Raw genomic sequence first — 23980 nt, 5'->3', positions numbered from 1 at the left:
AGTTGAGGACTCGTCCTCAATTTTTGCCTAAGGTGGTTTCTTCATTTCATATGAACCAACCTATTGTGGTGCCTTTGGCTACGAGTGACTTGGAGGATTCCAAGTCCCTGGATGTAGTCAGGGCCTTAAAAATCTATGTAGCCAGGATGACTGTTTGTCCTGTATGCAGCCAACAAAGTTGGCGCTCCTGGTTCGAAGCAGACTATTGCTCGCTGGATCTGTAACACGATTCAGCAGGCTCATTCTACGGCAGGATTGCCGTTAACAAATTCGGTAAAGGCCCATTCCACTAGGAAGGTGGCCTCTTCTTGGGCGGCTGCCCGAGGCATCTCGGATTTACAGCTTTGTCGAGCAGCTACCTGGTCAGGTTCAAACACTTTTGCAAAATTCTGTAAGTTTGATACCCTGGCTGATGAGGACCTTGCGTTTGCTCAGTCGGTGCTTCAGATTCGTCCGCACTCTCCCGCCCGGTCTGGAGCTTTGGTATAAACCCCATGGTCCTTAGGGAGTCCCCAGCATCCTCTAGGACGTAAGAGAAAATAAGATTTTAAACCTACCGGTAAATCTTTTTCTCCTAGTCCGTAGAGCAGGCATTTTCAACCACGGTCCTCAAGGCACACCAACAATGCAGGTTTTAGTGATATCCAGGCTGCAGCACAGATGGTTAAATCAAAATAACTGAGCTACTAATTAAGTCACCTGTGCTGGAGCCTGGATATCACTAAAACCTGCACTGTCGGAGTGCCTTGAGGACCGTGGTTGGGAATGCCTGCCGTAGAGGATGCTGGGCGCCCGTCCCAGTGCGGACAAAATCTGCAAGGCTTGTATATAGTTGTTGCTTACATAAGGGTTATGTTACAGTTGAGATCAGTCTTTAGCTGATACTGTTTTTTGTTCATACTGTTAACTGGTTGCGTATATTCCAGGTTATATGGTGTGGGCTGGTATGAATCTTGCCCTTAGATTAAGAAAATCCTTTCCTCGTATTGTCCATCTCCTCTGGGCACAGTTTCTCTAACTGAGGTCTGGAGGAGGGGCATAGAGGGAGGAGCCAGTGCACACCCATTCTAAAGTTCTTTATAGTGCCCATGTCTCCTGCGGAGCCCATCTATACCCCATGGTCCTTACAGAGTCCCCAGCATCCTCTACGGACTACGAGAAAAAGATTTACCGGTAGGTTTAAAATCTTATTTTTTGTAATATATGGTTCTGGGGAACAAACAAGTAAGCCTCATAAACATTTTCCTTAACCTTGCATTAGTTTTGTATCCAGAAATAAGTCCCATTAAATAATGTGCTGAATTTAACTGTTTGAATCAGCTGGAATATACATTGTGGTATCGGCTTATGATGCACTGAGTTCCTCCCCAGAGGAAGCCTCTCTTGATGTTGTGAGCGCTTTTCGCATTTATGTTGGCAGAACCAGAGATCTGCATAGGTCAGACTGTTTGTTGTATTTGATTTCAGTAAGTGAGTCTGGCCGGCCTCCAGACAGACTTAGGCCATATGGCTCCGTTTGACTATTAGCCACGCCTACTCTGCGACAAACCTTCCGGTTTCGGCAGGAGTCGCTGCTCGTTCCTCCCAGTTGATTTGGCCTTTCTGATTGGCTCAGCGGGGTGCTTCTGCTGAACAGCTTTGCAAGGTGGACACGTTGTCATCGGCTCATACTTTTCTTCAATTCTACACCTGTGATACATTTGAGTCTTCGGATGCTACTTTTGGTTGTACAGTTCTTGGCACAGCTCTGGGGCGTCCCTGCCTTTAAGGGGACAGCTTTTGGATGTCCCAGTGTCCCTGTGCCCCCTTGTGGATGAAGAAAGAAAATAGGATTTCTCTTACGTCCTAGAGGATGCTGGGGACTCCGTAAGGACCATGGGGATAGACGGGCTCCGCAGGAGACATGGGCACTTTAAGAAAGACTTTAGATCTGGTGTGCACTGGCTCCTCCCTCTATGCCCCTCCTCCAGACCTCAGTTTGATACTGTGCCCAGAGGAGATGGGTGCACCTCAGGGAGCTCTCCTGAGCTTCCTGACAGAAAGTATATTTGTTAGGTTTTTTATTTTCAGGGAGCCTGCTCGCAACAGACTCCCTGCATCGAGGGACTGAGGGGAGAGAAGCAGACCTACTTCTGTGAGTTTCAAGGCTCTGCTCTTAGGCTACTGGACACCATTAGCTCCAGAGGGAGTCAGAACACAGGTCTAACCCTGGAGTTCGTCCCGGAGCCGCGCCGCCGTCCCCCCTCACAGAGCCGGAAGATAGAAGCCGGGTGAGTATGAGAAGAAAAAGAAGACTTCAGAGGCGGCAGAAGACTTCATGATCTTCACTGAGTAACGCACAGCAGTGTAGCTGTGCGCCATTGCTCCCACACACCTCACACACGACAGTCACTGTAAGGGCGCAGGGGGGGTGCCCTGGGCAGCAATATAAACCTCATTTCTGGCAAAAGAGATATATACAGCTAGGCACTGTATATATAAAGAGCCCCCGCCAGTTTTTATTACATTTAAGCGGGACAGAAGCCTGCCGCCGAGGGGGCGGGGCTTCTCCCTCAGCACTCACCAGCGCCATTTTCTCCACAGCACAGCTGAGAGGAAGCTCCCCGGACTCTCCCATGCTTATCCACGGTGAAAGGGGGTTTCAGAGAAGGGGGGGGGGGGGGGGGGGGCACATAATTGGCAGCAAATAATAGTATTACAGCACTACTGGGTAAACACATTGTGTGTTTTTTATGGGGTATTAGCGCTGGGTGTGTGCTGGCATACTCTCTCTCTCTGTCTCTCCAAAGGGCCTTGTGGGGGAACTGTCTTCAGATAAGAGGATTCCCTGAATGTGTGGTGTGTCGGTACGTGTGTCTCGACATGTCTGAGGTAAAAGGCTCTTCTAAGGAGGAGATGGAGCAAATGTGTGTGTGTGGTGTCTCCGTCGACAACGCAGACACCTGACTGGATATGTGGAATTAAGTGCTGAGGTAAATTTATTGCACAAAAGATTAGAGAACAGACAGGGAATCTACCCATGTCTGTCCTTATGTCGCAGGGACCTTCAGAGTCTCCAAAACTCCCACTATCCAAAATAATAGACACTGATACCGACACGGAGTCTGACTCCAATGTCGACTACGATGATGCAAAGTTACAGCCAAAACTGGCAGAAAAGTATTCAATATATGATTATTGTAATAAAAGATGTTTTGCATATCACTGATGACCCATCTGTCCCTGACACGAGGGTACACATGTTTAAGGGGAAGAAAGCTGAGATAACATTTCCCCCCTCTCATGAACCAAATGAATTGTGTGAAAAAGAGCGGGAATCTCCAGACAAGAAACTGCAGTTTCCCAAAAGAATTCTCATGGCGTATCCTTTCCCTGCTAGGGCCAGGATACGATGGGAATCCTCCCCTAGGGTGGACAAGGCGTTGACAAGTTTACCCAAAAGGTAGCGCTGACATACCAAGATACAGCTACCCTCAGGGATCCTGCAGATAGCATGCAGAAAGTCCATTTACACACATTCTGGTACACTACTCAGACCGGCGATTGTGTCGGCATGGGTTTATAGCGCTGTAGCAGCGTGGACAGATACCTTATCAGCAGAGATTGAAACCCTAGATAAGGATACCATGTTATTGACCCTAGGATATATAAAAGATGCTGTCTTATATATAAGACATGCTCAAAGAGACATTGGTCTACTGGGTTCTTGAGTCAACGCTATGTCGATTTCTGCTAGACGTGTCCTGTGGAACATGCAATGGACAGGTGATGCCGACTAAAAGAGGCATATGGAAGTTTTTCCTTACAAGGGTGAGGAATTGTGTGGAGAAGGGCTCTCGGACCTGGTCTCCACAGCTATAGCTGGTAAATCTGATCTTTTGCCTTATATTCCCTCACAGCCTAAGAAAGCACGACATTATCAAATGCAGTCCTTTCGGTCGCAGAAAAACAAGAAAGTACGAGGAGCGTCCTTTCTTACCAGAGGTAAGGGCGCAGGGCACAGCTAGTTCCCAGGAACAGAAGTCCTCCCCGGCCTCTACTAAATCCACCGCATGACGCTGGGGCTCCGCTAAGGGAGTCCGCCCCAGTGGGAGCACGTCTTCGACTCTTCAACCACATCTGAGTTCACTCACAGGTGCATCCCTGGGCAATAGAAATTGTTTCTCAGGGTTACAAGCTGGAATTCGAAGAGGTGCCTCCTCGCCGGTTTTCCTTATCGGCCCTACCGGCTTCTCCCCCAGAAAGGGAGATAATATTAAATACAATTCACACATTGTATCTCCAACAGGTGGTGCTCAAGGTTCCCCTCCTTCAACAAGGAAGGGGATATTACTCAACCTTGGCTGTAGTCCCGAAACCGGACGGTTCGGTCAGACCTATTTTAAAATTTAAATCTCTGAACGATCATCGCCAGCCTGGAAAGGGGGGATTTTATGGTGTATCTAGACATAAAGGCTGCATACCTTCATGTTCCCATTTATCCACCCCATCAGGCGTACCTGAGAATTACGGTACAGTATTGTCATTACCAATTTCAGGGTAATTGGCGGAAATGATGGTGCTCCTACGCAAGCAAGGAGTCACAATTATCCCATACTTGGACGATCTCCTAATAAGGGCGAGATCAAAAGAGCAGTTGTTGAACAGCGTGTCACTTTCGCTGAAGGTGTCACAGCAACTCGGCTGGATTTTCAATATCCCGAAGTCACAGTTGGTTCCTATGACTCGTCTGCCCTTCTTGGGTATGATTCTGAATACGGACCAGAAATGGGTTTATCTTCCGATAGAGAAGGCCCAGGAACTAATGACTCTGGTAAAAAACCTATTAAGGCCAAAACAGGTGTCAGTGCATCACTGCACGGGGGTCCTGGGAAAGATGGTGGCATCTTACGGGGCCATTCCCTTCGGCAGGTTCAATGCGAGGACTTTCCAATGGGATCTACGGAACAAGTGGTCCGGATCACATCTACAGATGCATCAGTTATTCACCTTGTCCCTTAGGGCCAGGGTGTCGCTCCTATGGTGGCTGCAGAGTGCTCACCTTCTAGGGGCGCAGGTTCGCCATCCAGGACTGGATTCTGGTAGCCACGGACGCAAGCCTCCGAGGTGGGGGAGCAGTCACACAGGGAAGAAACTTCAAAGGTCTTTGGGTCAAGTCAAAAAACTTGTATTCAAATCAACATCCTGGAGCTGAGGGCCATATACAACACCCTTCAGGAAGCGGAAACATTGCTTCGCGACCTACTGGTTCTGATCCAGTCAGACAACATCACCGCAGTGGCTCATGTAAACCGCCAAGGCGGCACAAAGAGCAGAGTGGAAATGGCAGAAGCCACCAGGATTCTCCGCTGGGCGGAAAATCATGTAAGCGCATTTTCAGCAGTTCATTCCGGGAGTGGACAACTGAGAAGCAGACTTCCTCAGCAAACACGACCTGCATCCAAGAGAGGACTTCTTTAGGAACCCTTCGCACAGATTGCAAGTCAGTGGGAATTGCCACAGATAGACATGATGGCGTCCCGCCTCAACAAGAAGCTACAGAGCTATTGCACCAGGTCAAGAGACCCTCAGGCAGTAGCTGTAGATGCCCTAGTGACACCGTGGGTGTTCCAGTCGGTCTATGTATTTCCCCCTCTTCCTCTCATACCCAAGGTGTTGAGAATGGTAGGAGGCAGAGGAATGAGAACAATCCTCATTGTTCCAGATTGGCCACGAAGGACCTGGTATCTGGATCTGCAGGAAATGCTCACAGAAGATCAGTGGCTTCTTCCTCTAAGACAGGACCGGTTGCTACAGGGGCCATGTCTATTCCAAGACTTACCGCGGCTGCGTTGGACGGCATGGCGGTTGAACGCCGGATCCTAGCGGATAAGGGTATTCCGGATGAGGTCATTCCTACGCTAATAAAGGCTAGGAAGGACATGACATCTAAACATTATCACCGTATATGGCAAAAATATGTTTCTTGGTGTGAGGCCATGAATGCTCCTACGGAAGAATTCCATCTGGGCCGTTTCCTTCACTTCCTGCAAACTGTAGTGAATTTCGGCCTAAAATTAGGATCTATTAAGGTTCAGATTTCGGCCTTATCCATTTTCTTTCAAAAGGAATTGGCCTCTCTCCCTGAAGTACAAACTTTTGTGAAGGGAGTACTGCATATTCAGCCTCTTTTTGTACCTCCGCTGACGCCTTGGGACCTTAACGTGGTGTTAAGTTTCATTAAGTCACACTGGTTTGAAACACTTAAAACGGTGGAGTTGAAAAATCTCACTTGGAAGGTGGTCATGTTATTAGCCTTGGCTTCGGCTAGGCGAGTGTCGGAATTGGTGGCTTTATCACATAAAAGCCCCTATCTGGTTTTCCATATGGATAGAGCGGAATTGCGGACCCGTCCTCAATTCCTGCCAAAAGTGGTTTCATCCTTTCATATGAACTATTGTGGTGCCTGTGGCTACGCGTGACTTGGAGGATCCCAAGTCCCTTGATGTGGTCAGGGCTTTGAAAATTTACGTGGCCAGATCGGCTACAGTCAGAAAAACAGAAGCACTGTTTGTCATGTATGCAACCAACAAGATTGGTGCCCCTGCTTCAAAGTAGACTATTGCTCGCTGGATCTGTAACACGATTCAGCAGGCGCATTCTATGGCGGGATTGCCGTTACCTAAATCGGTCAAGGCCCATTCCACTAGGAAGGTGGGCTCTTCTTGGGCGGCTGCCAGAGGGGTCTCGGTGCTACAGCTGTGCCGAGCTACTACTTGGTCGGGTTCAAACTCCTTTGCAAAGTTCTATAAGTTTGATACCCTGGCTGAGGAGGACCTCCTGTTTGCTCAATCGGTGCTGCAGAGTCATCCGCACTCTCCCGCCTGTTTGGGAGCTTTGGTATAATCCCCATGGTCCTTACGGAGTCCCCAGCATCCTCTAGGACGTAAGAGAAAATAAGATTTTAAACCTACCGGTAAATCTTTTTCTCGTAGTCCGTAGAGGATGCTGGGCGCCCGTCCCAAGTGCGGACTACTTCTGCAAGACTTGTGTATATATATATATACACAAGTAAATATATATTGCTTAAATAAGGGTTATGTTATATAGTCTCATCGGTCTTGGACTGATGCAATGTCTTTTTCATACTGTTAACTGGATAGTATATCACAAGTTATACAGTGTGATTGGTGTGGCTGGTATGAATCTTGCCCTTGGATTAACAAAAATCCTTTCCTCGTACTGTCCGTCTCCTCTGGGCACAGTTTCTCTAACTGAGGTCTGGAGGAGGGGCATAGAGGGAGGAGCCAGTGCACACCAGATCTTAAGTCTTTCTTAAAGTGCCCATGTCTCCTGCGGAGCCCGTCTATCCCCATGGTCCTTACGGAGTACCCAGCATCCTCTACGGACTACGAGAAAAAGATTTACCGGTAGGTTTAAAATCTTATTTTTTGTTCTAACCTGTTAAATCCCTCTCTTTGAGTCCATAGGGGGCATAGGGCGTCCACCCAGACGCACCTGGCTTGCTGTGTTTTTGTTCCTTATTTCCAGTTTTCTGTATACTTTCTGTGGTTGCAGGGGCGTCGGAAAGGGGAAGGCAAAGGGGGCAGCTTGCCCCCCCAAATATGACAGAAGCGCTTAACTCCCTGATCCCTGCAGGCAGAGCCGGCGCTGCTCGCTCAACAAGGGTATGCAAAGCAGGGAGGCGCTCTCCCCGCTTTGCTACCCTGCTGCTGTTGCTGCACCTGTCAAACTGGATAACAGGTAGCCACAGCGCTCTGCCCACACACTGCTACGCTGCTGCCGAGACATTTGGGGGGGAGTGGCCTAATCGTGGGAGGCGTAGCCATGCCCTTTTATGGAAAAAGTGGGGGGAGGGGATCTGTGCAGTGCCTGACCCCTGACTGAGTCCCCAGCCCTGGCTCAGCCTCTCAGCCAGGGTCAATTGTGGGGGATGTGATCAGTGTGATAACCCCCCACACCCCACCTGTACAGGAACAGGCTGAGGTTGAGCAATAACAGCAGCCTCTCTGCCTTACTGCAGCACAGCACACTGCAGCATGTGCTGTGCTGCCAACATGAGAGCTTATGCTTCTGCCCAGTAAGGAGGGAGGGGGGTGGGAGTGTGGTGCACCAGGTCCCCCGGCGGACCCCTCCATCAGCTCCCCCCCTCTCGGCGTCACTGACGACATAGTACGGAGCCGCTGCTGCTGGAGAAACGGAGCCTGCGAGAAACCGGAGGCGGAGAAGAGAGAGGAGGAGCTGCGCCCGAGCCGGGACCTCCTGCAGGTACTGGGGCCGCACTGTGGAGGGAATGAGGGCTGTACCTGGCATAGGGGGTTATTCAGAGATGAAAGCAGATTGCTGCATATGCAGCCAGATCTGCATTCATCCCTGCACATGCTGGTGTCCGTCCAGCATGTGTAAGGCCGACTCCCGATGCATCCGCAATTAGATTGCGGACACATCTGATATAAGATTGTGTTGGCTGGCTGTGCTTTCAGGCAGTCAGCAGACATTTTTTGGGGGGAGCGTCTGTGTGTGACGTCATGCAGCTGCCCCAAAAATGGTCCCGGTCTGCCCCTGTTTTTCCGGCACCACCCTGCCTTAACCCCGTTACGCTGTCACCTTCATCCAGCGGAGAAGCGACCACAATGCGTATGGCCTCACGCCCACTGCGCATGCACAGTTTGCTGCCACCAACAAACTGTGCTGCGGACCACTATTGCGGCGGGGTTTGAATGACCCCTCTAATGTGTATAATGGGCTGTACCTGGCATAATGTTTATAATGGGCTCTACCTGGAAAATGTGTATAATGGGCTCTAGCTGGCAAATGTGTATAATGGGCTCTAGCTGGATAACGTGTATAAGAGACTCTACTTGGCATAAGTGTATAAGCAGCTCTACTTGGCATAACATGTATAAGGTGCTCTACTGTGGCGTAACGTGTATAAGAGGCTTTTACTCTGGCACACCTTGTATAAGCGGCTCTCCTGTGTGGCGTAACGTGTATAAGGGTACTACTGTGCGGTGTAATGTGACTAACGGACACTACTGTACAGGGTAATGTGAATTGGTACTATTCTTTGGCCCTATTTTTTTTTTTGGCGCGCCTTCGGCGCACACTGTCCCTATTTTCAGCGCCGCGGGTACCAAAGGAAACTTTCAGCCTGAGTTCCTCAAGGTCTAGAACTGGCCCTGTCATCTATTTTTTTTTTTTTAAACTATCTTTCTCATACGTCCTAGAGGATGCTGGGGTCACTTCAAGAACCATGGGGTATAGACGGGATCCGCAGGAGACATGGGCACTTAAAGACTTTCAAAGGGGTGTGAATTGGCTCCTCCCTCTATGCCCCTTCTCCAGACTCCAGTTTAGAATCTGTGCCCAGGCAGACTGGATGCACTCCAGGGGAGCTCTACTGAGTTTCTCAGAAAAGACTTTGTTAGCTTTTTTATTTTCAGGGAGTACTGCTGGCAACAGTCTCCCTGCTTCGTGGGACTTAGGGGAGAGAAGCAGACCTACTTCTGTGAGTTTCAAGGCTCTGCTTCTTTGGCTATAGGACACCATTAGCTCCTGAGGGTTTTGATCACTAGGTACGCCTAGGGGTTCATTCCCAGAGACGGCCGTCACCCCCCTTGCAGAGCCAGAAGTCAGAAGACAGGTGAGTAGAAAAGAAGACTTCAGTGACGGCTTTGAGGTACCACACAGCGATCGCGCTGCGCGCCATGCTCCCACACACACAGGCACTACAGGGTGCAGGGCACGGGGGGGTGGGGGGGGGGGCGGCGCGCCCTGGGCAGCATATCTGACCTCCATAATGACTGGCAAGAGTGGACATAGTGCCGAGGCACTGTTCGGACCCCCGCCAGTATAAAAATTATATAAAAAAAGAGCGGGTCTGAAGCGCGCCATTATGGGGCCGGAGCTTAGCCCTCGCAGCACACAGCACGGCGCCATTCTCTTCACAAAGCTGCAGAGACGCTGGTCCTTCCTCACACTGCTGCATGAGTATCAGGGTGAAAAATGGGGGGAGGGGCACAGCTATTTTGGTGCATTGTTGATAAATTATAAAAGCGCTGCAGGTCTGGGGCATTTCTGCGGTGTTCAGACCGGGTTGGGCGCTGGGGTGTGGGCTGGCAATAATTCCCTCTGTGTCCCTCTGACCGGCTTTACTGTCGGTCTGTCCCCTTTAGGCCAGTTTGTCTGCGTGTGTTGGGTGCACGTGTGTCGACATGTCTGAGGCGGAGGGCTCTTCCCAGGAGGAGACTATGTCAGGAACACAAACGGCTGTGGGAGTGACCCTGTCGGCACCGCCGACACCTGACTGGGTGAATGTTTTGAATGCTAATGTGGCTCTGATAAATAAGAGATTGGATAAATCTGAGTCTCAGAACCAGGCATGGAAGAAATCCGTAGAGGATGTGTTGTTACAAGTCCAGACCCCCTCGGGGTCACAAAAACGTTCATTTACCCAGCTGGCAGACACGGATACCGACACGGACACTGACTCAAGTGTCGACTATAGTGAAGCCAGATTAGATCCCAAACTGGCTAAGATCATTCAGTACATGATTGTGGCAATAAAAGACGTATTACATATCTCTGAGGACCCTACTGTTCCTGATACTAGGGTCTATATGTATAAAGGAAAGAAACCTGAGGTAACGTTTCCTCCCTCTCATGAACTGAGCACGCTTTGTGAAAAGGTTTGGGAAAATCCTGACAAAAAGTTTCAGATTCCCAAAAGGATTCCAGTGGCGTATCCGTTTCCCTCTGGGGATAGGGAAAAATGGGAGTCACCCCCCATTGTGGACAAAGCTCTATAACGGCTGTCCAAAAAGGTGGCTCTTCCGTCCCCTAACACGGCGGTCGTAAAGGATCCTGCGGATCGTAGGCAGGAAAATATATTGAAATCCATTTATGTCACCACGGGTATGCTACTCAGACCAGCCATTGCATCTGCGTGGGTGAGTAGTGCTATCGAAAAATGGTCAGATAACTTGTCATCTGAACTAGATACCCTGGATAGGGATAACATTCTTTTGACACTAGGTTATATCAGGGACGCTGCAGTCTACCTAAAGGAAGCTGCGAGGGATATTGGCCTCTTGGGATCAAGGGCCAATGCCATGGCAGTCTCCGCTAGGAGAGCATTGTAAATTCATCAATGGAATGTTGATGCTGACTCTAAGAAAGCTATGGAGTCTCTTCCGTATAAAGGTGGTGTATTGTTTGGTGACGGCCTCGCTGATTTGGTATCTACGGCTACCGCGGGTAAGTCTTCATTTTTACCTTATGTGCCTGCACCACAAAAGAAAGCACACCACTATCAAATGCAGTCCTTTCGGTCCAATAAATACAGAAAAGGCCGAGGGTCTTCCGTCCTTGCTAGTAGAGGAAAGGGAAAAGGTAAACGATCACCGGCCTTGGCCGGTTCCCAGGAGCAGAAGTCCTCCCCGGCTTCTGCCAAATCCACCGCATGACCCTGGGGCTCCTCTGCGGGAGTCCGCACCGGTGGGGGCACGTCTCAAGCTCTTCAGTCAGTTCTGGGCTCGTTCGGCCCTGGACCCATGGGTTTTAGAAATAGTGTCCCAGGGTTACAAACTGGAGTTTCAAGACGTTCCCCCTCACCGATTTTTCAAATCGGCCTTACCAGCTTCTCTTCCGGACAGGGAGGTGGTATGCGCCGCAATACAAAAATTGTGTCACAATCAAGTCATTGTCAGGGTTCCCCCGTCACAACAGGGAGAAGGCTTTTATTCGAGCCTGTTCATGGTCCCGAAGCCAGACGGCTCAGTCAGACCAATCCTGAACCTCAAATCCCTAAATTTCTACCTAAGAAAATTCAAATTCAAGATGGAATCTCTCCGGGCAGTGATTTCCAGTCTGGAGGAGGGTGATTTTATGGTGTCGGTAGACATAAAGGATGCCTACTTACATGTTCCCATTTATCCTCCACATCAGGCTTACCTGAGGTTTGCATTTCAGGATTGTCATTATCAATTTCAGACGTTGCTGTTCGGTCTGTCCACGGCTCCGAGGATTTTCACCAAAGTAATGGTCGAAATGATGGTTCTCCTGCGCAAGCAAGGAGTCACAATTATCCCGTACTTGGACGATCTCCTGATAAAGGCGAGATCCAGGGACCAATTACTGCAGAACATTACGCTTTCCCTGACAATTCTGCAGCAACATGGTTGGCTCCTTAACTTGCCAAAATCACAGTTGGTTCTGACGAGACGGCTGTCGTTTTTGGGAATGATTCTGGACACAGAATTACAGAGAGTTTTTCTTCCAGTGGAAAAGGCTCTGGAAATTCAGAACCTGGTCAAACAAATTCTGAAACCAGCAAAAGTATCGATCCATGAATGCTCGGTTGCTGGGGAAGATAGTGGCGGCCTACGAGGCCATTCAGTTTGGTAGATTCCATGCCAGAGTGTTTCAGTTGGACAAGTGGTCAAGGGATTTGTTAGACAAGTGGTCCGGGCCTCATCTACACATGCACCGAAGGATAACCCTGTCTTCCAAGACCAGAGTCTCACTCCTGTGGTGGTTGCACAGCTCTCACCTCCTAGAGGGACGCAGGTTCGGGGATCCAGGACTGGATTTTAGTGACCACGGATGCGAGTCTCCGAGGCTGGGGAGCAGTCACACAGGGGGAAAGCTTCCAGGGAAGATGGTCAAGCCAGGAAATGTGTCTGCACATAAACGTTCTGGAATTAAGGGCCATTCACAACGGCCTTCTGCAAGCGGATCGTCTTCTTCGCAATCGGCCCATCTTGATTCAGTCGGACAACATAACAGCAGTAGCGTACATAAACCGCCAGGGCGGAACAAAGAGCAGAGCAGCAATGGCAGAGGCCACAAAGGTTCTCCGCTGGGCGGAAAGGCATACAAGCGCTCTGTCAGCAATCTCCTCAGCAGACACGATCTCCATCCAGGAGAGTGGGGTCTTTATCAAGAGGTCTTTGCAGAAGTGACAAGTCTTTGGGGAATTCCTCAAATAGACATGATGGCGTCTCGCCTCAACAAGAAACTTCAGAGATATTGTTCCAGGTCGAGAGACCCTCAAGCAATAGCAGTGGACGCCCTAGTGACACCGTGGGTGTTTCAGTCGGTGTACGTGTTTCCTCGCTTCCACTCGTTCCAAAAGTGATAAAAATCATAAGAAGAACAAAGGTTCAAGCGATCCTCATTGTTCCGGACTGGCCAAGGAGGGCTTGGTATCCAGATCTTCAGGAATTACTCATAGGAGATCCCTGGCCCCTTCCTCTACGAGAGGATCTGTTACAGCAGGGGCCGTGCGTGTTCCAAGACTTACCGCAACTTTGTTTGACGGCTTGGCGGTTGAACGCCGGATCCTAGCCCGAAAGGGTATTCCCAAGGAAGTCATCCCCACTCTTATTCAGGCCACGAAAGGAGTAACGTCTAAACATTACCACTGTATTTTTAGAAGATACGTGTCTTGGTGTGAATCCAAGAAGGCTCCTACGGAAGAATTTCAGTTAGGACGTTTTCTCCATTTTCTACAAGCCGGTGTGGATGCGGGCCTAAAGTTAGGCTCCATTAAAGTACAAGTTTCAGCCTTATCGGTGTTCTTCCAGAAACAATTGGCCTCCCTTCCAGAAGTTCAGACTTTTGTGAAAGGCGTGTTGCACATCCAACCTCCCTTTGTGCCCCCTGTGGCACCGTGGGATTTTAACGTGGTGTTGCAATTCCTTTAATCTCATTGGTTTGAACCTTTACAAAAGGTGGAGTTGAAATTCCTCACTTGGAAAGTGGTCATGCTGTTGGCCTTGGCATCCGCCAGGCGGGTGTCTGAATTGGCGGCCTTGTCTCACAAGAGCCCTTATTTGATCTTCCATGAAGATAGAGCAGAGTTGAGGACTCGTCAGCAATTTCTGCCGAAAGTGGTTTCGTCGTTCCATTTGAACCAACCTATTGTGGTGCCAGTGGCTACTGACGCCTTGCTGGAATCGAAGTTTCTCGACGTTGTTCGAGCTTTAAAAATGTATGTGGCCAGAACGACTCAGTTTAGGAAAACGGAGGCTCTGTTTGTCCTATATGCTCACAACAAAATTGGGGCTCCTGCTTCCAAGCAAACTATTGCGCGCTGGATCTGTCATCCGATTCAGCAGGCTCATTCTACGGCTGGATTGCCGTTACCGAAATCGGTGAAGGCCCATTCTACCAGAAAGGTGGGCTCGTCCTGGGCGGTTGCCCCGGGGGTCTCGGCATTACAGCTTTGCCGAGCGGCTACTTGGTCGGGTTCAAACACCTTTGCGAAGTTCTACAAGTTTGATACCCTGGCTGATGAGGACCTCATGTTTGGTCAATCGGTGCTGCAGAGTCATCCGCACTCTCCCGCCCGTTCTAGAGCTTTGGTATAAACCCCGTCCCAGTGCGTACTGTATCTGTAGTTGTTAGTTGTGGTTACACACATGTTGTGTTACGTTTATAGTCAGCCTGTTGCTGATGTTGTTCATGCCGTTGACTTGCGTTGTGTTAAATGCCATGTTGTACGGCGTGCTTGAGGTGTGAGCTGGTATGTATCTCACCTTAGTTTAACAATAAATCCTTTTCCTCTAAATGTCCGTCTCCCTGGGCACAGTTCCTATAACTGGAGTCTGGGGGAGGGGCAAAGAGGGAGGAGCCAGTTCACACCCCTTTGAATGTCTTATAGTGCCCATGTCTCCTGCGGATCCCGTCTATACCCCATGGTTCTTGAAGTGACCCCAGCATCATCTACGGACTAAGAGAAAAGGATTTACCGATAGGTATTAAAATCCTATTTTTTCTTTTCAAATGCAAGATGCCCCCAATTCAATACAGAGGAAGTGGCGCTGAAACATACTTTTGCTCAGGGCACCATGGCAACTAGCTATACCTCTGATAAGGGGCACTACTGTGGCCATTGTGAATAAGGGATAGTACTGTGTGGCGTAACGTGTATAAGGGGCACTACTATGTGACGTAATGTGAATAAGGGGCACTATTGTGACGTAATATAAATCAGGTGCACTACGTTTGGGGTAATGCGAATAAGATTGTAATGCTGTGTGGCATAATTTGAATTGTGGATACCATTATGGTTACGCCCCTTCCTTGTGTGAGCACACCCCTTTTTGCAGTGCGCACTGTCTGTTTTTTACGGATGGGAGGGCGCAAATTGATCATTTGCAGGGGGGCGCCAAACACTCTAGCACCGGCCCTCCTGCGGGCGGCATCTCCTTTAAAAACAGCCTGCTACCACAGGGTGCTGTGTCCTCCTATCTTCGTTCGTTGTTTCCTAGCCGCCGCCGGCTATCTCTCCTTCACAGTTGCATTACTGGGAGGAGGCATGGCTATGGTCCCGGTATGTCCCAGCCTGGCCACGCCTCCTCCCAGTAATGCATCTGTGAAGGAGAGACAGCCGGCAGCGGCTAGGACACATCGAAGATAGGAGGACACAGCACCCTGCGGTAGCAGGCTGTTTTTAATGGAGATGCCGCACGCTTAAATATGCATGTAAGCGCTCATCCGCACAGCGGTGGGAGGTTATAGAGGAGGCCGGCACCATGGAGAGCCAAAATAAATAATTTTTTTCTACCCCCCCTTCCCCCAACCTAAAAACATTCCAGCGCCCCTGTGTGGTTGTGTATGCCGGTCTTCCTTCTTCCTCTCCTCGCTCCTGCCGTGGGCTTGCTAAACCAACTGACTTGCCGAGGGGCGGGGTATGAAGGAGGAAGAGAGCCTGAGAATGCTGGGGAAAATGTTGTAACTATTTGGTGCCCAGACTCCAGCCTCCTCTAGGCATTACCCAGTGTCTCTGTGCCACCTATAGACTCGAAGTAAGGGATTTAACTGGGGGAAAAAAACATATTTCTTACTTTTTTTTTTTTTTACTTTAGTATGTGCTGAACCTGTTCACACTCACAGGGAAAGTGTTAAAATTCTCACAAATGTCAATGTGAGATTGCAGTTTCTTAGTGTTGCCTTTTTTATCAATAAATGTTGCTGAAATTCTCCCTGCAGAGAAACTCCCCCTAAAATGAAATACATTTTTTATGGTCTTCTTTTTCTTCCTTATCTGTGACAGTTGTCAGTGTGCGAGGTGGAAAAAGTTCCCGTGCTTGCAAAGTCTAATATTGAAGAGCCCGTGCCTCCAGTCATTCAGTCCTCCACCACTCTACTAGAGACCCTTCATTCACAACATTCCGTGCCTGCCACAGGAAGGGCTGACACCGAGGAGCCTGCTACACCATCCAAAGATTACTCTGCACGTGTCATGTATGTTTCTTTACCATTCAGTACACCTCTTATGCAACAAGGCTGCACACATTGGTTTACAGCTCTCTGCTTCCCTGTCACTCTCTATTGTATCCGAAGCCTAAAACTACATGGCCAGGCTCAATAGAGCAAATTTATGTATGCAAAGCTTTCAATGCATTAATGGTGTGGTATGCTGGGTTGACATGAGAATGTCAACAGTCATACCGTCAACATTGTCATTATGTTGACCTGGACCATGCTGATATTCATGTAGACACTGGTGAAATGTCAACATGTTAGAATGTCGACATATCGTATCCCGTGCCATCGGTGACTTACCTGCTCTCGATGGCTGCAGCGGCTTCCGGGTGCAGGGGTCATGTGACCATAATTTCCGTGTCAGACCTTTGATCTTCTAGTCTAATCCTAACCCTCTTGTCCCGCATCTTAACCCTAATGTTGACATTCATTACATTGTAGATTAAATTGTGCAGAAATATTAACAAGTGTTTACGATTGAAAACACATTTGGTTTCAAATCATTGTGATCATTTATTTTGTATTTGTATTCAGTCTTGTTTTTCCTTAAGGGCCCTACACACTTCCCAATAACCATGATCAATAGGAACGATATCGTTCAAAAACGAACAATAAATTGTTCATATCGGTCAGTGTGTATGCATCAATGATGAACAATGCATGGCGATCTATCCTCAATTTGGACGATATAGAAGTATGTGCTCTCATATCGTCCAAGTATGTAGGCAAAAATCGTTGGCGGAAAAATCGAGCATCGATAATATCATTGGTCGATAAAATCGGTAACATCGCCCAGTGTGTAGGGCACATTACTGTTGCATTGTTAGAAGAAACCTATGCCATGTGTGGAGTCATCGTATGATCCATTTACAAATAATCTTATCAAAATGAAAACAATATTAGTGTACAGTATGTTGGCACTATTCCAATTCTTTGCAGTCCAACCAGATTTCTCTGTGATAAGTATTACATGACTTCTTTCAGAATGAATAATGAAAGAAGAGATTCTGTAGATGAGAGAGACGCAGAATCATCCAAACCAATTTTAAAAACTGGCAGATTCCAAAGACCAAAGCCAAATCTAAGCAGAGCGGCTACACGGATACGGATGGCCACCGTCCCGGAGGAAACCAGCACTGGAGAAAAGCTAGGAGCTGGTACATCATCCATAGTGAGTAGCTAATACACAAGGTGCAGTGGTATTATTTATTTTAAAGATTTCGTCTATACTATAAAAACAAAGTACGTTTTATACCAGTTGGTATCAAAATACCAGTGGTTGAGATCCCAATGGTCAGGATTCCGACAGCGGAATCCTGGTGCTTGGAATGCAGACGGATCCAGGTAAGTATTTTAACCCTAACCGTCCCCTCCTGCAGACTAACCCTAATACTCACCTTGGGCATTCGTCTGCATTGTGAGCGTCAGGACTACATATTTTATACATGCAATTTTTTTATTTTTTTTTATGCCTATTTCATTAGTTGGTCAAGCTTTGGTACAGGGGTATTTTAACAGAGGAGAGTGCCCATGTGCAGACTACGGGTGGGCTCCCTCCTCTTCACGGCGCAATATACTCTGGCATTGCACCCGCCATGTTCCGGACTCTGTGCATTAGCAGCAACCATTTTGCCGGTGATATTTTTATTGTGCTGCTGCAGCTCTGACGTGGGATTCTGGAAAGGTAAGTAATAAAACATGGGTGCGGTGTGAGCCCCCTGGACCCAGGGGCCCATAAAATGTTGGCTCTATATAAAGGAATAATAATTATAATACAGGTTGAGTCTCCCATATCCGGAATTCTGAAATACAGAATCTTTTGAAATATTAAATGTTTTGAGCGTGACTGAGATAGTGACACCCTTGTTTTTGATGGCTCAGTCTACACAAGCTTTGTTTCTTGCACACAATTATCAATAACATTGTATAAATATTCCAAAATATGCAAATAACAGATATCCAATATACTTCTGGTCTCAAGCATTCTGGATATGGGAGACGCAACCTGTAGTGATTTGGTTATGGCTGTGAAAATACACATTCCTGTACTGTATTATAAGACACCACATACTAAGAATATATTTTACAGTGTTTGTAACTTGTTTTGATAAACAGATCAAATCTTCTCTTCTGGCAAATACATACAGTATGTATAGTTGAATGTCAGTATCAAAGGTAAATGAACCATGAAAAATTCTTTCAATTTTCGTATTAACTTTAATTTGTTACATGTTTCAGCTTATTATTTGAATTATTTCCTAAATGTAAGTACTGTTTTGTTGCTGTTTTTATTATTTCTAGAATGAGAGTCCTATCGGCTCACGGGATGTGGAAATATCAGCTGGAGATGTAGAGAGGGAATCCTGTGCAGTAGGATGCCAATCAGCACAACTTTGTGAAGAAAATACACTGGGAAGCTTAAAAGAAAACACACAGGCTGTACAGTAAGTAGAAATTCTAAACCATTAATTGCCTTGAGTGCGATATGTGGTTAGAGTTACTAAAATCCGGTGCAGGTACCAGCAGCTGGAATAAATAGGGCAATTCTTAGGGAATAGACCTTTAACAAATATATCCCTGTGCTTATACAGATGTACCTTCATAAACCTACCCATACGGTGCTAGATGCTTGGCATGAGTGAGCTGCGGCAAATGTTTGGTTTTTCTCGTAAGTCGCACACAGATGTACAGATGTCGTATATCAAATGAATCCGTGCGGTCTTGTAGTTCAGTTAGAAATGGAAAGCCGCGTCAAGCAGTTTTGTAGCCAATTCGCGGCTAACTGAATCTCCTCCATAGACTTTAGTTTAGCACCTATAGATAATAGCACATTATGGTATCGTACGGGTAGTCCTCTGACTACGACAAGTACTCTGTGTGGTTTATAGACTTGACGAAGTTGCCCATACTGGAGAGCAAGTGGAAGGGTCTTCTGTAAAACCCGTGCGAGGCAGATTCCAGAAAGCCAGGCCCAACATCGGGCGAGCAGCTGTGAGAAGAGAGATGCCGGCTATCAATCAGAGAACTTTGGCTTCGGAACAGGTCAGAAAGATTTACTTTAAACAATTAATGGATCTATATTTTGTACTATATTTCACTTCTGATATAGATTATCAGTTTCAGTAGTTTCGTCAGTAATAACAGTGACATAATTTTTTTAAAGGATGAAGTAAAATTGGAGGTCAGCGGAAAGGTGGCAGATCCGCAGCAAAGTGAGGAAGTCACTGACGCCCCTCTCACCAGTCATGGCACCAGTGAAGCTAGACAGTAAGTATAGTGAAACACCTCTTTCATTTGGTCGGTGTTGCAAAAATTTATACAGTATAACCATAATTGACTTTTTGCTTGGTTGCCTTTTATGAGTAAATATTTACAAGCACATTCATGAAGCTTTAATACTTTTAGGGGTTAGACCGCGCATTCTCTGCTCCCAGGTAAAGTGTTGGGAGCTATTAAGTTAGAGGTCCACAATCAAATCATGACTAGTCCTGAGGCAGCACTTACCTCAGACTTCTGCTCCTCACATCCTCTGGAGGTGCGAGTGAATACTGTGGCATGTACTGCCTAAGGCTAGTCACGGGTTGACCACCAGCACGTTAATTGTTTTCTCATTTTAGTTTTTGCTAATGTAATAGTTTGATATCTTTGTCATGTCTGTGTAGGGCTAACGAAAAAAAATCCACAGCTATCAAACCAGCACAGCTAAGACGCTTTAAGCATGTGAAGCCAGTACCAAGCCTTGTAACGCCGAGCAAGAGGCCGAGTCTTTCTGAGAGTAAGAGAAGTGATGAAGAGACAGCGCCTCATGTGCCTACAGTAAGTGTGCAGTAACAAGGTTCTGTTCATTTGTAGTTTCCTATTACTTGTTTTTCACAGCTATGTTCCTTTCTACCAATCCAGCCATATTACTAAATATCTTAGCAGTAATTTTTTTTCTGTATTTCCAGCTTTAGTGCCATATGAGTAAATTACTTCTATTTTAATTGATGTATACATTTTTACACTCAGATTTATTTATTAATATGAAATAATTATTGCATTTGTAAACCGCAGCAGTGAATAATATATATGCTCTTTCTCCTTCATCCACTAGGGGACACTGGAGGATCTTTACGGTGGGGGGTATAGATGGTGGACAAGTGGAGCTTGGGGCACTTTAAATTCTTCAGAATTGTGACTGGCTCCTCCCCTCTATGGGCCCACTGCATGACTGGTTCCCCTCCCCCCGGTTACTGGAATTCAAAGAGATTTGGACCGTAACCTGCAGGGACGCTTGGGTTTTAGACATCATTACTCAAGGTTACAAGCTCAATTTTTCAGTTCAAACCCCCTACAAGATTTTTCACAACAGGTTTACCAGTTTCACAGGAACGTCAACAATCCCTTCAAAGGGCAATAGACAGACTACTACAGGCACGAGTCATAATACCGGTGCCTCTCCACCAACAGAAGCATGGGTTTTACTCCAGTTTATTTGTGGTCCCGAAGCCGGATAGCTCAGTAAGACCAATTCTGAATTTGAAGAGCCTCAATCCCTTTTTAAGAGTGTTCAAATTCAAAATGGAATCCCTGCATTCAGTTATAGCAGGTGTGGAGTTAGGGGAATTAATGGTTTCAGTAGATATCAAGTATGCTTACCTCCACATCCCAGTCTGGCCTCCTCATCAGACTTTCCTCAGATTTGCAGTTGGCGATTGCAGGTATCAGTTCCAAGTCTTACCTTTCGGTCTTTTATCAGCACCGCGAGTCTTCACAAAGGTAATGGTGGTGATGATGGCTCAACTGCGTTCCCAGGGAGTGAACATTGTTCCATACTTAGACGTCATATTGATAAAAACTCAATCCACAGAAAAGTTGGTAAGGGATATTGCGGTAACTCATCGTTTTCTCATAGCACACGGATGGCTTATAATTTTCAAGAAGTCTCAATTACAGACTACCCAGAGAATACAGTTTCTGGGGATGATCCTGGATCCTGTGCTTCAAAGGATAATTCTCCCTCTGGACAAGGTACAGTCCATCCAGGAGTTAGTACGACTAGTCTTACAGCATCGCAGTGTGTCAGTACACCTCTGTATTCGACTTCTGGGAAAGATGGTAGCTGCTTTCGAAGCAATTCAATATGGCAGATTCCTTTCCAGGCCTTTCCAGCTAGATCTCCTCTCACAGTGGTCAGGGTCACATCTTTTTCTGCATCGGATAGTTCGATTGTCCCCCAGGACTCGTCTGTCACCCCTTTGGTGGCAGAACACTGCAAATCTGTCCAAAGATAGACGCTTCGTGGAAACGGATTGGATTCTTCTAACTACAGACGCCAGTCTAAGAGGATGGGGAGCAGTGACATTAGACTGTCAATTCCAGGGCCTTTGGGCTCCGCAGGAAAAGGCTCTGCCCATCAATATCCTCGAACTTTGAGCAGTATACAATGCTCTACAATTAATGTTTCCTCTCTTACAAGAATGGTCAATTTGAGGGGAGGAGCCAGAATTTAAAGCGCCTCCGCTCCACTTATCCACCATCTATACCCCCCACCGTAAAAATCCTACAGTGACTCCTGTGGAATCAGAGAAATGGATTTAACGGTAAGTACCAAAATCCCGTTTTCGTTGTCCAATGTAGTTGAGTAATTAGACACAACATTGGAGGGTGATACTATACTTGTATGGAGGGTTTTTTTTGTTTGTTTTTTACTATTTTATTACATTAACCCTACAAACGTATCTCTGTAGCATATGTCAAGATGTTTTCTGACTCTGGGTGATCTTCAACATTGTTTCACTTTTTAGAAAACACATTGCATCTGTTAAGAAAACACATTGCATCACAACAAGTATTTTCCCCTAAGCACGTAGTGTGGAAAATCCAATTGCAGGCGATGTTCTCGCCTCCGTGAGCTACTGCGGCAACAGCAGCTCGGATTTGCACAATTTTCTTTGCAACCCATAGGGCTATATGCAGAATTGTGCAAATTCGGGGTGAGAGCGGATCACGATGAGTGTGAGATGCTGCGCTGTTGCAATTCGCCCCCTTCACATTTGTATTACCCCCAATGTCTATTATGCCTGCACCACAGCTCACGTGAATTGGCGTCATCTGTTGTCTCAGAGAAGGTGTCAGTCACATGACAAAATAGCTGACACTTGCAAGTGACTTGACAGTTACTTCTGCTCAGTCCACACTATTAGCTTCATTCTACTGTATTTCCTTGCTATAGTGAGAACAGCTTGTCACTGAATGTGGGCTGTCTCAGCCCAAGGGTTGGAGGGTTATCAGCTTGCAGCATTTGCATAGAAACATGTATATACTGTATTTAGAAGTACAGTAATAATGGCATACACAGTGAGAAGGTCCTGGAAGTCACAGAGTTCCTACAGATTTTCAAAAGAACGAATGATTCCTGCTGAGACTACGCAAAAGTATATACATCTGCGCAGTATTGCATGATTTCACTGTGTGCATGCTCAGATGTACTGTACAAACCTTGGAGAGTGATAAAGTGGAGCGAGCTAACATATCAGCCAATCAATGAGCTCCTAACTTCCATGTTACAGACTGTTTTTGAAAAAGTAACAGTAGCTGGTTGGTTAGTAGTTTCTCTCTCCATGGCTTAGTACATCTGCCCCTCAGAGAGAAAATGCACACTCACTTTTAGACTTGTATGCATCCAATTGTGTACAGCTTGGCATAGCTACAGGTTCTTGGTTTTTTTTTTTGTTGTTTTTTTTTTGGGGGTGGGTTGGGTTTTCTTATATGTAAAAAAATAAAATAAATAAATATTCCGCCCCTACATCACCTGATAATGTTGATGCTTAGTATACAAGCTTTATTACAACTGTCACCCCTTTCTGTTGATACCCTGCCATTGCCTGTCTTCTGCTTTCTTGTGTTCATTATGGAATTCTGTATTCATTGGTTCCTGAATAAAGCACTGTATGTTTTTGTTTGTCCTTCTTTTTCTGTGCAAGACTAAAGATCCTGCCATAGAGGTGCATGTATCCTCACCAGCCAATAAGAGAAAAGCTTCTGAGTGCAATGAGGACGTGCCCAAGAGAAGTCGCCTGTCTGATAAGTCCTGTAGACCATCATATTTGTCAGACTCTGAGGTGGACCATGTTTCATTGCCCAATAAACCTGAGAGCAGCTGCCAGTCTGCCGATGTGCAGGAGCAGAGTAACCCACAACAGTCTAGGTAACAGCACACGTTTTCTATACACCTATAAACCTGTCTTTTCTCTAACGTCCTAGTGGATGCTGGGGACTCCGTCAGGACCATGGGGAATAGCGGCTCCGCAGGAGACAGGGCACATCTAAAAAAGCTTTTAGGTCACATGGTGTGTACTGGCTCCTCCCCCTATGACCCTCCTCCAAGCCTCAGTTAGGTTTTTGTGCCCGTCCGAGAGGGTGCAATCTAGGTGGCTCTCTTAAAGAGCTGTTTAGAAAAGTTTTTTTTTAGGTTTCTAATCAGTGATTCCTGCTGGCGACAGGATCACTGCAACGAGGGACTGAGGGGAGAGACTTGCAACTCACCTGCGTGCAGGAGGATTGAAGTCTTAGGCTACTGGACACTGAGCTCCAGAGGGAGTCGGAACACAGGTCAGCCTGGGGTTCGTCCCGGAGCCGCGCCGCCGATCCCCCTTACAGACGCTGAAGAACGGCAGAACGGAGGTCCGGAAACAGGCGGCAGAAGACTCCTCAGTCTTCATGAAGG

General features: G+C 47.1%; 1 protein-coding gene across 3 annotated transcripts in view; it reads left to right on the top strand.

Moving 5' to 3' along the window:
• The window catches only part of BDP1 (B double prime 1, subunit of RNA polymerase III transcription initiation factor IIIB), a 240670-nt gene that overhangs the window by 161368 nt on the left and 55322 nt on the right, over window positions 1-23980 (top strand). For all 3 annotated transcript variants that reach the window (XM_063963887.1, XM_063963886.1, XM_063963885.1), the window contains 7 exons: window positions 16061-16251; window positions 17257-17443; window positions 18574-18716; window positions 19161-19314; window positions 19436-19539; window positions 19935-20088; window positions 23238-23461. In XM_063963887.1, coding sequence (XP_063819957.1) covers window positions 16061-16251; window positions 17257-17443; window positions 18574-18716; window positions 19161-19314; window positions 19436-19539; window positions 19935-20088; window positions 23238-23461 — 1157 coding nt within the window. The remainder of the gene's footprint in view (window positions 1-16060; window positions 16252-17256; window positions 17444-18573; window positions 18717-19160; window positions 19315-19435; window positions 19540-19934; window positions 20089-23237; window positions 23462-23980) is intronic.

Source organism: Pseudophryne corroboree, chromosome 1 (assembly GCF_028390025.1).
Source record: "Pseudophryne corroboree isolate aPseCor3 chromosome 1, aPseCor3.hap2, whole genome shotgun sequence".
In the NCBI taxonomy this organism is placed as follows: Eukaryota; Metazoa; Chordata; class Amphibia; order Anura; family Myobatrachidae; genus Pseudophryne; species Pseudophryne corroboree.
This window is presented reverse-complemented; position numbering and strand designations above follow the sequence as displayed.